We start from the raw sequence: 16,362 nt of genomic DNA on the forward strand, positions 1-16,362 counted from the left end.
TTATGCTCCAGTTTCTTAGAAAGAAATAAATTAAATGCATTCAGTAGAAGCTTCAATAATTACTAATGAACCCAGAATCCGGTCGGCAACTTTGCCTACTTAATTTTATATGATTATAAGTTGGATTTCAGGCTCTTCCTTCTAGATCTCTGATGCCTGGATCTGAGTATCAGTTGTGGGCATCATAGATATGTCCCTTTTTTAAATCATGAATCTCATCTATTTAATGAATCCAAAGAACATTAAGTTCATTAAGTCTCCTAGGAAAGCAACTAAATCATTGAAAAGGCATTTCCTAGTTTGATAGAAATTCACCAAATTTCCGGCATAGTGATATGTGCCATTTTTCTCATTCTATGGCAGCTGACATTATTACCCACATCCTTCTTCCTGATACCTCCTTTCTACTCTTTTAGTACTTCTTGGCACTAACAATTGATAGCATAATCAGGGGTAGGGCACTGAAGAGAACTTAGCTTGGGAATCAGGAGACATAAATTCTGGTCCTAGCTCTTCCATTAACTTATGTCTCAAAGCCTGCATTTTCTAATCTGTCTCCAGTAATTTACCCCAATTTACCCCTGTTGGGGGAGGGAAGGAAAAATAAGAAAGAAAGCTGAGGAGAGGTTTGAGGAGAGGTTGTTCCTGTTTCCCAGTGAGTTGCAGTTGTGTTAGTCAGATCAGACTGACTTATTTCCTGCTTACACAACTGCACAATGTGGGGGTTCCCAATTAGACCATCTATTGGTTGGTTCTTTTCCAAGCAATAATTCAAGGATCCAGGCTCCTACCATCTGTGGCTCTTCCTTCCTCTAGTTTCACAGAACTCTATCCATTTCTCCAGAAAATAAAAGTTACCAGTGGGGGAAGATGATCAGACCTGAAAGTAGACACATCACTTCCCTCCACATTCCATTGGCGGGAACACAGCTATATGGCTACATGTCATGCAGAGAAGGCTGGGAACCATAGTCTAGTTCTGTGTCTGAGAGGAAAGAGAAATGGTTTATCTAACAACTAGTCAGATTCTGCTACACAAGTTAATTCCCATTTTAAAATACCTTAAGGGCTTTCCAACTTACTATGATATACTAAAACAGTTTGGTGCCTCACACAACTTGAAACAAATGGGGCCTATAGGTGTCTTTATGCCTAAATTTCAATTGCAGCAGACATATCAGTATTTGACCCACTGCATATAACAGAAGTATGCAAAAACAAGTCAAAAAAATTCTTTGAAGAATGATCACAAGGTTTTGAGGAGAGGGCAAAATATGAATAAATATGAGTATGGGTTATTTTATTCAAACATATTAAGAGTGCAGACATTATCATGGGAAGGGGGGAAATGGGATACCACTATAGAAACACAGTAACTAGAGATTTTGAAATTTGCCTAGATTAGTAAACTTTGCATACAGTAGATTGTAAAATATTCAATGGCTAAAGCCTTGATAGTTATTACCATCAGTTCAAATTCCTGAAATATGTGTCAAGGCTGAAATAATTGAAAGGTTTTGAAAGGTTTCTCATTAATTATATTTCCACAGAGATGAAACATATAAATAAACCTTCAGCCTAGATAAGATGGCAAAACATTTAAAATTAAGGGGCGCCTGAGTGGCTTAGTCAGTTAAGTGGCGGACTGTTGATTTCAGCTCAAGTCCTGATCTCACAGTTTGAGCCCCACATTGGGGTCCACGTCTACAGTGAACAGAGGCTGCATCTGTTTCTCTGTCTCCCTCTCTGTCTGCCCCTCCCCTGCTCACACTTGCTGTCTCTCAAAATAAGTAAATAAACAAAAAAAAAATCTTAAAAACAATATTTAAAATTTAAGATATCAGATATGCTTAACAAATCTAATTCTAACCTGAGGAGATTCTTGTCCTAAAGGAAAAACATATTTTGTATCTGTTTTTTGTAAACATGAATTTATATTTTTTGACAAAACATCTGATGATTGTATGTTTTCTAATAAAATGCCAGTATTTGCAACATTTCTAGCAGTTTTGAAAAACAAGCATAATTCTTTTGAGAACAACCAGAGGATGTATAGATTGTTAAATGAAGGGAAGAAAGAAGGGAAGGAATGAGGGAGGAAGGAAGATATCAATATCTAAATATTATGGCTAAAAAGTTCAACTTTATGTCTATGAAATGTTCATATACATGGGACAGGATTAGCAGAGTTGTTCGATACAGTGCTATTTGTAATTTTTGGAGGACAAGTGCTTGCACGTGTAAAGATGACTTTGGGGCTTAAATCACAAAGTCAGAGCATATTGGATTAGAAGGATTCTCAGAGGCATTTAGCTGGACCTTGTCCATTGTACGTGATATACTGAGAGTGACAGTTATATGAGAATATTTAGGTGAAGTAGTGAACCAATGATGAAAACAGTAGTGCAGTTTAAATACATGACAGGATTTTATTCTGATATTCATTACTGGCAATACTATTTACTGTACACTTTTTTCTGATACATGTACAATTACTACTCAATATCACAATGATTAATTTGCATGCCATTTCTAGCCAAGAAGCTCCGTGAGGGCATCCACATCTTTTCCATTTTTGTGTATGTGGCAAATAGTAGGTCCTCAATAAATGTTTGTGGCACTAAGTCCCAAATAAAATAAGCAGATGATCATGGTCATTATCACAATAGCTCTTTCTGCCCACAGTTGGGTCAATCTCCAGATTTGCTGCTTTCAGGATGGGCATTTAGGTTGCCACTAGAGGGCAGGAAATGCTTTGTAAAGGGAAGATACAACCACTTTGGTCGTGTTAGTTATTAGACGCCCCAGGAATAAAGAACTTCATCACAAGAAGACCAAAACTAAAGTCTAAGCTCTTTAGGAAAGGTACAGCAACCTTCACCTTTCCCTTCAAACATCTTTGCTTATGGATAAGTTTGGTTTGAGCTCATTCCTTTGGATTGTTGTTGATTCCTTTTCCTACAGAGGGAACCTCTGTGACATATTCACATAAAAATGCCTCCACTTTAAAATACTTTACAAACAGCAACACCATAAAAATACAGTAGCAGCACCCATATATTTGTAAGGCACCCAAAAGACCTTCTTGCATTTTTATTTGAGTTAACCTTGCTGATAAAAGAACACTCAGCTTCCAAAAGCTAAAGTGAAATGCTCATACATCTTTGACCTCTGAGGTAATCAGTTGAGATCTCCTGAACCCACACTGTTTTTTCTGACCGGCATAGATGACTCCAGACTTTTGACTGTGCTTTCTTGTTAAATTTTCTCCCCCGCTTTTTAAATCCCAGTCCCCTCCAGTGTGAGTGGAGTGACAGTGAACAACTCTGGTCGCAATGACTACCTGACCATTTCCTGGCTGCCGGCTCCCGGAGATGTGGATAACTATGTGGTGACACTTTCTCATGGCAGCAGGGTAATTCAGTCCCTCATCGTTGCCAAGTCCGTCAGTGAATGTTCCTTCAGCTCCCTTACTCCAGGCCGCCTCTACAATGTGACCATAACTACAAGGAGTGGCAAGTATGAAAACCATTCCTTCAGCCAGGAGCGAACAGGTAAGGCCAGACAGAGATCCAGGCTCTGTAAGAACAGGCTGGCTACGTGGCACAGGGTGTCAGATCTGCAACAATTCTATAATGATTGGATTAAAGGCTTTTTGAGATCACAGTGACAGAGTCTTCAAATTCTGACCCTAGAAATTCCTTATGTGAGCAGATGTTTTTTTTAGAGTAAGATGAACACTATATTCATGGCTAGAATTCATATTATGTGCAAAGTGTTTTCTTGGAGTACTCTTTGGTTGCTAGACACTGACTTTATGTCTGTTAACTAAGTTATTTCTTACAAATTCTTTATTGAGGTCATTGTTATTCCCACTTTACAGATCAGGAAATCAAGGTTCAGGGAGGTTAAATAACTTACTTGCTCAACTGTTTCACTTGTGAAACAGCCATGCCTTTCTGTATTTTAGCCCAGTTCTGAATGGCTGTAGAGCCTACGAAGTTATCTGTCCTGAAATTCTTTCTGAAATGTCTGTTTGGCCAAAGTCCACTGTTTATTCTTTTTCACACAAGGTGAAGATATGAACTTTCATAGTCCTGGGACCTGGAGCAAAATTTTAGCAAAAGCAGTGAATGCTAGTTCTTCGATGTGCTGGACAGAACTAAGTTTAGACAGCTACTGTTTTCCAACATAATTATGCTCTTGAGGGGGTTACATCTGATATTTCTGCTTAAGATCGACATTAATATTTTGCCAAATCTTTCCTGCTAAGCTGTGGGTTGATATTTGCATTTCAAAATGCCAGGGTTTGGGGATGCCTGGGTGGCTCAGTTGGTTAAGTGTCCAACTTCAGTTCAGGTCAAGATTTCTCAGTTTGTGAATTCAAGCCTGGTGTCAGGCTCTGGGCTGACAGCTCAAAGCCTAGAACCTGCTTCAGATTCTGTGTCTCCTTCTCTCTCTGCCTCTCCCCTGCTCACCGCCCCCCTCAAAAATAAAAATAAACATTAAAAATATTAAAATTGTTTTAATTTTAAAATGTCATGGGTTTTTGACAAGGCAGTCAAGAATATTCAATGTAGAAAAGACAGTCTTTTTAATAAACATATTGATATAATTGGATATGCACATGTAAAAGAATGAAATTGGACTCATATCTTACACCACTCACAAAAATTAACTCAAAATGTATGAAAAACTTAAATGTAAAACCTTAAAATATGAAACTCCTAGAAGAAAACGTAAGAAAGCTTTTTGACATGGGTCTTGGCGGTGACGTTTTGCATATGACATAAAAAGCACAAGCAACAAAATAAAAAATGAACAAGTGGGACTACATCAAACTGAAAAGATTCTGCACAACAAAAGGAACCATCAATAAAGTGCAAAAACAACCTATGGAATTGGAAAAAAATATTTGCAAACCATATCTGATAAGGGGTTAATATCAAAGTTGTGGTTAATACTCAAAATAGAAAGAACTCATTACAACTCAATAGCAAAAAATTAAATAAACCTATTTAAAAATGGGCAAAGGACCTGAATAGTCATTTCTCCAAAAAAGGTATACAAAAGGCAAACAGATGTTGACCATGAAAAGATGGTCAACAATACTAGTCACCAGGGAGATGCAAATTAAAACCACAATGCAATATTAGTTCTTGCATGTTAGAATGGCCATCATCAAAAGACAAGAGATAGCAAATGCCAGCATGGACATGGAGAAAAGGGAAGCCTTGTGCACTGTTGGGACTGTAATGTGATACACCTGCAATGGAAAACAGTATGGAAGATCCTCAAAAAATTAAGAATGGCCACATGATCCAACCATCCCACTTTGGGGAATATATCCAGAGGAAACAAAATCACTAGCTCAAAAAGATGTCTGCATCCTTGTGTTCATAGCAGCATTATTTACAGTAGCCAAAACATGGAAATAATCTGAATGTCCATCAGTGGATGAATGATTAAAGAAGTTGTGGTATATCTATGCAATAGAATAGTTCAGCCATAAAAATGAAGAAATCCTACCATTTGCAGCAACATGGAAGGACCTTGAAAGCATTATGCTAAGTGAAATAAGTTAGAAAAAGAAAGACAAATACTCTCTGATCTAACTTATACATAGACTCTAAAACTAAAGCAAAATAAACAAACTCAGAGAAAAAGGGACCAAACTTATGGTTAACAGGGACAGAGGGTGGGGAAAGGGAGAATTAGGGGAAGATGGTCCAAAGGTACAAACTTCCAGTTATTAAAAAAAAAAAAGTACCAGTGATGTAATATACCCCATGATGATTATGACTATTGTATGATCTATAGGAAAGTAGTTAAGAGATTAAATCATAAGAGTTTTCATCATAAGGAGAAAATGTTTCTCCTTTTTTCATCTTTCTTTTTATTGTATCTATAATGAGAGATTGGATGTTAGCTGAACCAACTGTGGTGATCATTTCACAATATTTATAAATGAAACCATCATGCTATATGTTTTAAATTTATACAGTGATATATGTCAGTTATTTCTCAATAAAACTGGAAAAATTAATAACAAAAAAGAAATTAGAAGAATATACTGTTTAAAAAAAAAGAATTTGTCAGGTTTCCAAAACCAATGTGTATTCACATTCACCTAAACTGAAAATTTCAAAATCACTTTTGCCACATGTTAGCCTTTGCTAGGATGTGCTATTGACTGCTCACAAAATTTTTCACTGATATATCTTTATTTTGCTTTTCTTGCTGAGAGCTCTGGCATAGAGCATTCATTACTCCTTAAATTTATAATGGGTCTCCTCCTTTGCTCCTCTGTCCACTTAACTCCATCATGCTTAGTATTCACTGCTGTGTCATGTGTCGCTCTAAGTTCCTTTTCATTCTTTCTAGGAGAAATGTAGTATTCATTGTAGTTTTTTGCATCTCTCCCTCTGTAATTGCCTTTATGTCTGGAACCATGTCTTTTTCTGTGTTTCTCTCAATACCTGGCTTATATAAGAACCTATAAGTTTATTGTTGTTGCTGAATGCAAGAATTAGCCAATCATCTTCTGGAATCAAAGACCTTACAAAAATCTAAAACCATGAATAAATGTCATTTTTTGCACGAGGATCAAGACAATTGACATCATCCTATTACCTGGCAAAGGGTCTGGAACCTCATAGAGACTTAATAAATGTTCAATAAATTAATAATTAGAAATCACTTAGCTCTCGCTAGTTTTTAGTGCTCTGTGGGTAGGGGTTAGGAATGTCATAACCCCTGAAACTGACTACGTAGGTGTTGCAGATAGAAAAGTATGTGTATTTCTTTGAGGAGAGTGTATGATTCTTGAAGTTTCCATGACCTCAAGAAGGTTAAGAACCACTGATTTGCATTGCTACAGGATGCTAACATTGAAAATGTCCACAGCTTGATCTAATCCCATCTCATTTGGAGATAAAGTTCAGGAGAAAAAGTCACATTGCTAACCAGTAATCAAGTTCAACCTAGCTCCAGTGCTATTTTCTTACATAGTGCCATCTCAGAAAGCATTGGTTGGGGATATAAAGAGCTATGCCTTACCTTCAAATGATTTAAAAACTAATTATACTGATAAAATCACAATAATGACTGAGATCTTAAAAGTAGATTTCCATTTATGAAGGACTCTTATGTCAGTGTTTTATGTTGATCAACTTGGAGCCTAAAAACACCAGAGTCAAGGCTGTATCATCCAACAACTAACCTCTTGCTTTCCCTCTCTGTCAACTCATGAACATTTCCTATCTGACCTTCATACTGAAAGCTGATCTTTGCTAAGATTGCTTTTAAATGCAAGAAAAATGACCCTTTATTCAAAGCACCTTTTTGACTCTTTAAACCAACATGAACTTGGATTTGATGCATGACTAATCAAGGCAAACCACTGCCCCCAACAAATCAGTTTAACCTAGAGTCATGTCTGAGTTGCTGTCTTCTTGATTTTGTCTGATTGTGTCAAAGCCCTTTTCCTTTTCTAATGCTTTTGTTCTACATTTTGGATGAATATACCAATATTTATAATTCTGCATCACACCATCTCATTGTGCAGCAAGGCAAGTATCACAAATTACCTCCGATTCCACCTGGAAAGGCCCTTATTGACTTAGCATGGAGTGTGACCTGGGTTTTTCCCTATAATCATTGCTTTATCTTCAATAAATTGACTTTTCTTACTTAGCCCATGCATAAAAACTTCCAAATTTCTTTTTCTTTATTCTGTGATAAATAAATAATAGCTACACTGTCATTGGTTTAGGTAAATATCTTGGAAAAAGCATCCCTGTCCTGGCTTCATATCTCATCTGCAATGAGATACATTCTTTTTTTTTTTTTTTTGCCATGAGATATAGTTTAATACAAAAACTAACCACTACACATATGCCAACAAAAGAAAATAAAATGCAACTTGTAGGTGTGAGAAACATCCTGGAAAATATATCTTATATGCCAAAATACTGAAATTTCTGGGCCTTTTCATGCTTCAAAGGAAAGTGGAAGAGAAGGTTTAGACACAGTCTTTGTCCAGTTGATTGATCAATTGATAGACTGGTTGAGAGAAAACCATCGGCACACATTGTTTCTTTCTTTGTATATTTATTTGACATAACCTCAGATGCACAAAATTGAATTAATCTTAATTCTTGGTTCAGGAAACCATGTTTTCTCACTTTTATTTATCTTTTGGCTTCTAATTTAATTTTGGTATTTGATTAGTCATTTTTAACAATTTAATACACACAAGAAACCACTAACCTATAATAAAAGCTAGAACCTTGACAATAATCTATATCAAATCACATGGTTTCCACCTCACTGATTCATCCCAAGGTAGCCATCATCTTTACTCCCATTTTCATCTGTCTTCTTGCCTTTCATCTTGCATAGTTTTATTTATATAGTCCTAAAATTATGGGTTAAAACAATTTAGTTAACATTATTTTTTTAAAGGTTATTTTAGGGCCACCTTGGTGACTCAGTCAGTTAAGCATCCAACTCTTGATCTCAGCTCATATCTTGATCTGACAGCTCATGAGATTGAGCCCTGAGTGGGGCTCTGTGCAGAGCCTGCTTAAGATTCTCTCTCTCCCTCTCTTTCTGCCCCTTCTACCTTGTTCTCGCTCTCTCTCAAAATTAAAAAACAATGGCTATTTTACATAGCATGTAATCTCTTGGAACTTAATTTTTCACTTAATATTATATTGATAAGATTCACTTGAGTTTTATGTTTTGATGTTGAAGACACAAAAATCCATATTTTTGCATTTTGAGTTAGAAAGTAATTGACTGTTAATTAGTTTTCGTGTGTATATACACCAGCTCATTCATCCACTCTCCCACAGTTGAGCATCGTCTCTCATACATGATCCTATTGGGTTTTTAAATTTTGCCAATTATAGGGTATTTTGCCATGGTCTTGACTTGATTACCAAAGATGTTAGACATACCGTCTTGTATTAATTATGTGTTTCCTCTTCTTCCATTCTTTTGGATTGCTGTATTCTTCTTTGTAACTTCTTATTACATCTTCAGTCACCAAGGTATGTTGGGATTATTAATATCATCACCATCAATTCATATTAATCATCATTTATCATTTTTAATGTTCCATCTTGTACCTGACAGTTTGTGTAGGCCAGAAACAGAATTAGAATTAATTCATCATGTTCTGTTAAAAGATCCATTTAATTACTCCAAGTAGTGTAACATGTAATCTAAAGATCCAAAACTTTTCTTTTAAATGCACTTACCTTTACTGTTCCAGGTTGTCATCTGTGATCAATTACTCACTTAGAATCCCTACATCTTTAGCTGTTCTCTGTTCTCTTTTTCAGTGCCTGACAAGGTCCAGGGAGTCAGTATTAGCAACTCAGCCAGGAGTGACTATTTAAAGGTATCCTGGCTACATGCTACTGGAGACTTTGATCACTATGAAGTCACCATTAAAAACAAAAACAACTTCGTTCAAACCAAAAGCATTTCCAAGACTGAAAACGAGTGTGTGTTTGTTAAGTTAGTCCCTGGACGGTTGTACAGTGTCACTGTTAGTACAAGAAGTGGACAGTATGAAGCCAGTGAACAAGGGAATGGAAGAACAAGTAAGTGGAAAGTTCACAAAATCTGATAGTTGGTTGGGACTTGAAGGTCATTGAGTCAGTAAAATATATTAGCCTTGCATTTTCTTTGCTTCCTGATCAGTAAATTACATTCCCCGTAAGTCTCACTTGGAGCTAACAGCATTCAGCCAAGCCATGGCCTATAATTACAGAATATTTATTGGCAGATAAAAGCAAGCATGGTCGGGAAGCAAGAAGGCCAAATGTCCCATTTCTCTTCCTTGTCCTCCTACGTTGTGGCATTCAAAGTTCTAGACATCTCTTTTTATCTCATGATTGAGGTCATAATTCATTTTATAATTATATTCTACCAACATTTACATATAAGATTTATGTCAGGAAAAAATTATAATTTTAATAGTTGCTTCCAATTTTTCTTATTTAATTTAATTATGCATGAAGTAGTTCAAGTGGTTTATTTGGGGAAGAGAGATGTTTGCCAGTTCCTTGAATGTGATTCATAAATTATTGTGTAGGTAAACTTTAATCAGCCACATTCCTGAAGTGTCTTCTCTATTCCTCCCTAGTCCCAGAGCCCGTTAGGGATCTAACATTGAGGAATAGGAGCACTGAGGACCTTCTGGTGACTTGGTCACGAGCTGACGGGGATGTTGACCAATATGAGATCCAACTGCTGTTCAATGATATGAAAGTATTTCCTCCTTTTCACCTTGTAAATACTGCGACTGAGTATCGATTTACCTCCCTGACACCAGGGCGCCGGTATAAAATTCTTGTCTTGACCATCAGTGGAGACGTACAGCAGTCAGCCTTCATTGAGGGCTTCACAGGTAATTTGAAATGCATTTCTTGAACCCAAGTGGGTGTAGTGGTGTATTTAGCATGTTGGGTAGCGAGGCGTTTAGGATGAAGATTGTAGGGTAAGAAGGAGATGGCAGGAAGCGAGGTTATCTTGATGGTGACAATGATGGTGACAGTGATGTTATCCAATCTGGATTAACTAAAGTACAACGTAGGGTAAGACAAAAAAAAAAAAAGGCTTTCAGGGAAATAGCAAATAGCATTGGATTTATGTGAATAGCTGGAGCGGGTAAAGCATATAGATTTAAAAAAATAACTAACTATCTTGGTTGGATATCCTTTCTTTGGAACTGTTGTTATGATAGTTGACATTTATTGACAGTTTACCTTGAGCCGGGCCCACAGAAAAGCACTTAACATGTACATTTTGTTCAGTCTTCACAAATCTGGGGGCTGGTTACCATTACTAACATTGCCATTTTTCTGATGAACAAAGTGAAACTTAGAGAGGGTTAAGTAATTTGCCTATAGTCCCACAGCTCGTAAATGAGAAAACCAAGACCTGGACAAGGCAATGTAACTAGCCTCTTGCTCTACTACTGGAATTCTTCATTTCTACCCACCGGCTCCCGTGTCCCCCTAAACTTCCCCTATCAGCTTCAGTTTAGGCAGACAAGTCCGAGTGAATTCTTTTAGTAAGTGCCAAAATATAAGAAGCATGAAAATTTTGGCTGAAAATTCCCACAGTTCATTTTCTAAGTGATGACTTTTACATTTATTTTCCTTTTTTAGTTCCAAGCGCTGTCAAGAATATTCACATTTCTTCCAATGGGGCCTCAGACAGCCTGACAGTCAACTGGACTCCTGGTGGGGGCGATGTTGATTCTTACATCGTGTCAGCGTTCAGGCAGAATCAAAAGGTTGAGTCTCAGACGGTCTCCAAGCACGTCTCTGAGCACACATTCCATAGACTGGAGGCTGGGGAACAGTACCAGATTGTGATTGCCTCAGTCAGCGGGTCCCTAAAGAACCAAATAGATGCAGTTGGGCGGACAGGTGAGTGCCCACTTGGAAAAGAGTCAAATTGGTCTCCATAACGGGACAACAAATGGACTTACTTAGCTCTTCCCAAGTCAAAACTACCCAAATTCAAAGCCACAATTCAATGTGGTTTCAAGAGCCTTTCTCATACTTTTTTGTTTTTTGCATTTTTCTTTCTAAATAGAGATTTTCCAAACAAATGAAAGGTAATTGGGAACCAAATCATTTAAATACATTTTTATATGTGCTAAAGGGCATAAAAACTTTAATTTTAACAAGTAGACACTTAGAACTATTTACATTAACTAGATATAAATATTGCCTCTTTTCTGTAAAATTTACCCCTTTCTCAAAATTATTTTTTTAAAAGAACACCTATTCCATTTACTTCATTTGTTACAAGAACAATAAGAAATGAAGGAATAATGTGTATATTTATATTATTATTAATATATTAGTTTTAAAACAAAAATAATCTATATGCATGCCTGCTATATGCTAGGCATTTAAAATTATCTCAATCAACTAGAAGATAAAGATCATTATTTTCATATTACAGATGAGAAAAGTCAGGCTCAGAAAGTTTATAACACATTATCAAGTATATATGTAATAAGACCAAGAGCTCTAATTCAAATCTAAGTCCATCTGGCTCCAAACCTTATACCCTCTCTACTGTGATACAATACTTACTAGACGTCTTCCGTTCTTATAACCACTCACTTAGTTGTGCAGCCTGGGTTTCTGTACTGTGCCCTTCTACATCTCTATTTCACTTATGTATGTATTCAACTATTTGTCAAGCACTACACTAGAAAATGGGACTTCTTTAGCAAGATAGAGCCCCCAACCTCGAGAAGCTTATGATCTAGTGAAGGAGACAGAGAAATACAGAGGCAATTACAGCATGATAAGTTCTAAAATAAAAATAATAATGGGGCGTGTTAGGAGCAAACATGAAGAGTCAGGGAAAGCTTCCAGGAAAAGGTAACATCTAAATAGACACTAAGAAGTCATACTGGTGACACGTACATCGACTTGGTTCCAACAGGAAAAAACAAAGGCCTGGAGGTGAGAGAAAGTACGGCACATTTGAGGACCTGTGTGGTATGCTAGATTAAAGATGAGGCATGTGGCCAAGTAATGAGATGGACCAAATCATGAAGGGCCTTGTGTGCCGTGTTAAGATGTTTAGAATTATGGAGGCCATTGAAGGGCCATCCTCTTGGGGGTGCTATGAGAATATGTCACACACAGTGTGGAAGGCGAGGAAGCAAGGGACTGCTCACTAATGTGAGGGATGATACTGTCCTAGGGTGTGGTAGTGGATAGGGAAGGGAGAGAAGTGCATAGCTCAAAGAGATATAAGATTTAGGACTTAGAAATTACAAGACCCGTGTTTGATTATATATGTAGAAGGATCAGAGTGACAACCCACGTTTCTGACTTGGACCAAAAGAAACAAAGGACAAGAAAGAGGCATGAAGAGGGAGCTGAGGAGTCCAATTTGGGCCTCTGGAGAATCGGATGGAACATGCAGGGAGATGTCATTTGCAAAAATAGAAGAGAGATCTGAACTGCAAGTTTAAATTTGGGAGTCGTCACCATATGGGTAACAATTCAAACCATGGGAGTGGATGAGATCTCTTAAGATTATGTAGAATGAGAAGAAAATATGAGCCTAGAACAGAAAATATTATTCAAAATAATACTATTTTGCCTTTTACATCAAGAGCCATAGTAAAAAAAAATTATTATATGCTACTGCTTAGGTCAAGGTTCAAAGCTTTGACTTGAGTTAATCTTGGGAATGAAAGTCTAAACATAATTCAGCCATCCCAACTATAGTCACTGAATGTAAATGCGTTCAGCATCTTCCACTTTCTAGACACATAAATATGAATCGCTTTGCATATTTATCAGTGTCACTTCCGCTAATTTTTCTACTTGTTTGACTTCAAGATCCTGTCTAAAATCAGAGAAGAAGAAAAAAAACGGAGACCCAAAGCAGGTGTACAGGTCATTTAGGCCAAGAAGTGCTTTCTCCTAAGGGCACACACAGAGTGTCTGTGCAACACATGTGAAGTGGTGGCATCGTCTTCTATCTGCAGTTGATTTAGGACAATTTTTCTCTAATGGTTTCTCAGCTGGTTTATCCTAAGTGAGGGAACCTGACCGCCGCTGCTTCTCTTCTTTCTCTGCAGTTCCAGCATCTGTCCAGGGAATAGTTGCAAACAACGCATACAGCAGTCATTCCTTAACAGTGAGTTGGCAAAAGGCTGTTGGCGTGGCAGAAAGATATGAGATCCTGCTTCTAAATGAAGACGGAATCCTTCTGAGTAACACATCAGAGTCAGCCTCCACCACATGGCACAAATTTGAAGACCTAACGCCAGGAACAAAGTACAAGATTCAGGTCGTAACTGTCAGTGGAGGTCTCTTCAGCAAGGAAGCCCAAACGGAAGGCCGAACAGGTAACCCTCACTGTGTGATTCATACCAGATCTCTCCTTGTTTGCTGTTCCCTCCCAACCACAGGGTCAGAGACATGAAACAACGCTGGGAGATGATATCTGCTTCTTGACTCAAAGGGAACCTTCACCATGACTTTCCACTTCCCCGTCAGTCAGCCTCTCCACACAGGCTTCAGCCTACCCCACGCCGATTTAGATATATTATCAAAACCTACTGCCACTGTAATAAATTACCACTAACTTAGTGGCTTAAAACAACGCAAATTTTTTTATCTTATAGCTCTAGGGGCCAGAAACTGAAAGTGGGTCTTATGGGGCTAAAATTAAGGCATCAGGTATCAGCAGGACTGTGTTTCTCCTAGAGACTTTAGAGGAGATGCACTCCTTGGCCTTTTCAGCTTCTCGAGGCCACTCAGATTCCTTGGCTCCTGTTCCCATTCCAACAATGGCATTGTTCCAACCTCTGTGTATGTCACCATATCTCTTTCTTTACTCTTCTGCCTCCTTCTTTCATCTTTTAAGCACTCCTGTGATTACGTCGGTCACCACCCGGACAATCCAAAATAAGTTCCCTGCCTCAAGGTGTTTAACTTCATCACATCTATATGGTCCCTTTTGGGACATAAGATGACATACTCACAGTTGCTGGGTATTTGGACCTGGACATCTTGGGGGGTCATTTATTCAGACAGCAACACTGGTCTCATTGACTACTTACTCATTAAGGAGCTAGATCTGAAAAAGGGTAGGGGGAGTGATGCTGACAGACGGAAGGATGAATGTAGCATGCTTTGTCCTGGAAGAGCTGGCTGACTGGTGGGGGACAGACACATAGACAGAGGATGACAATGCATTGTGATAAGGATTATATAGAAGAAAGGAATGTCTAATACCAAAAGGAGCACCGAGGGTGGGTAGAATTGGGAGGTCCTCGTAAAACTGACATTTCAGTACTGTCGTGGTGAGGATGAAACAATTCTGTGTGCGGAGAGAAGGTGAAAGGACAGCCTGTACAGACAGACTGTCCTGTGCCAGGACAGGGAGGTGTAGGAAGGAGCAGTGAGAAGCAGTGGGTGGCATGATAGACAGGTGAGGCTGGAGAGGCAGACTGGGGCTAGATTAGAGAGCGCCTGGCATGTCTTCCTCAGGGGGGTATTTTTCATCTTATAAGCAGTGAGGAGACAATACAAATTTTTCAGCCAGACAGTGAGTGCTTTGTAGTGAAAATTTGTACCTTAAAGAAGATAAATCAGTTGGAAATGGGGGATAGATAGACTGAATGGAGAAGAGACTCATTCATTGATTCATTTGTCATTGAGCACCTACTACGTGCTAGGCACCTTTCTAAATGCTGACTACCCAGAAGTAAGTAAAACGAACCTTGTGGTCATAAAGTGTATATTCTAGAAGGAAAGAAAGGCAGTAAACAAAATAAATAAGTAAAAAAAAATATAGTAGGTTAGATGGTGGTGAATCCCAAAGAGAAAAGTAAATCAGGAAAGCGGGACAGCAAGTGTTAGAGGCTTACAATTGTAGATAGTGCAGTCCTCACAGGCTTTGTTGAGAAGGTGAAATTGGAGTAAAAATCTGAAAGAAATGAGAAAAAGGGTTATGCAGGTGTTTGGGCGAAGAATATCCCCAAGCAGAGCAAACAGCTATGACCCTGAAGCAGGAGTGTGTCTGGCCTGTTGGACCAGTAAAGACACCAGTATAGCTGGAGTGGAGTGAAAACAAAGTGGGGTGATGTGGTCAGAAAGGTAACTGGGGGTCACAAGATGATTGCAGTTATAAAAATGATAAGGGTCAAAAGCTAAACTAACAGTGGCCCTGATAAAGAATAGTAGACATAGTCAAGAAATATTTCTTCATTAGATAAGATGGCACTAGGTGTCTGAGTAGAGTACAGAAAGAGGGACAGAAAATTCCAGAATTACTACCTGGGGTATGTGGAAGAAGCTGATGCTGTTAATTGAGGGAAGAGGAACAGGAGGAGGCAGTGTCAAGGAGAAATATGCAGGGTTCAGTTCTGTACTGAGTTTGAGATGTCCGAATGACCTGCAGGGAGAGATGATCACAGGTAATAGAAAATATAGCCCAAGCTTAGAAAAGTGAGCTGGAGATAAATATTTGGACAAAAATTCTAATTAAATCCATGTCTTAGTCTGTTCAGGCTGCTATAACAAAAATACCGCAAACCGGGTGACTTAAACAACAAACATGTATTTCTCACAGTTCTGGAAAGAACAAGCTCAAGGCACCAGTGGATTTGATGTGTGGTGGGGGCCCATTTTCTGATTCATAGACGGCATCTTCTTGTTGTGTCCCCACATGGTGGAAGGACAAGAGAGCCCTCGGGTCTCTTTTATAAGGGCGATAATCTCATTCATGAGGGCTCCACTCTCCTGACCTAATCAGCTCCCAACGGCCACAGCCCCTGGTACCATCACCTTGGCA

General features: G+C 38.3%; 1 protein-coding gene across 2 annotated transcripts in view; it reads left to right on the top strand.

Moving 5' to 3' along the window:
• PTPRB (protein tyrosine phosphatase receptor type B) overlaps nucleotides 1–16,362 on the top strand; it is a 114,314-nt gene that overhangs the window by 57,395 nt on the left and 40,557 nt on the right. For both annotated transcript variants that reach the window (XM_029955233.1, XM_029955235.1), the window contains 5 exons: nucleotides 3,291–3,554; nucleotides 9,351–9,614; nucleotides 10,160–10,423; nucleotides 11,187–11,450; nucleotides 13,640–13,909. In XM_029955233.1, coding sequence (XP_029811093.1) covers nucleotides 3,291–3,554; nucleotides 9,351–9,614; nucleotides 10,160–10,423; nucleotides 11,187–11,450; nucleotides 13,640–13,909 — 1,326 coding nt within the window. The remainder of the gene's footprint in view (nucleotides 1–3,290; nucleotides 3,555–9,350; nucleotides 9,615–10,159; nucleotides 10,424–11,186; nucleotides 11,451–13,639; nucleotides 13,910–16,362) is intronic.

The sequence above is a fragment of the Suricata suricatta genome, chromosome 10 (assembly GCF_006229205.1).
Source record: "Suricata suricatta isolate VVHF042 chromosome 10, meerkat_22Aug2017_6uvM2_HiC, whole genome shotgun sequence".
Taxonomy (NCBI): domain Eukaryota; kingdom Metazoa; phylum Chordata; class Mammalia; order Carnivora; family Herpestidae; genus Suricata; species Suricata suricatta.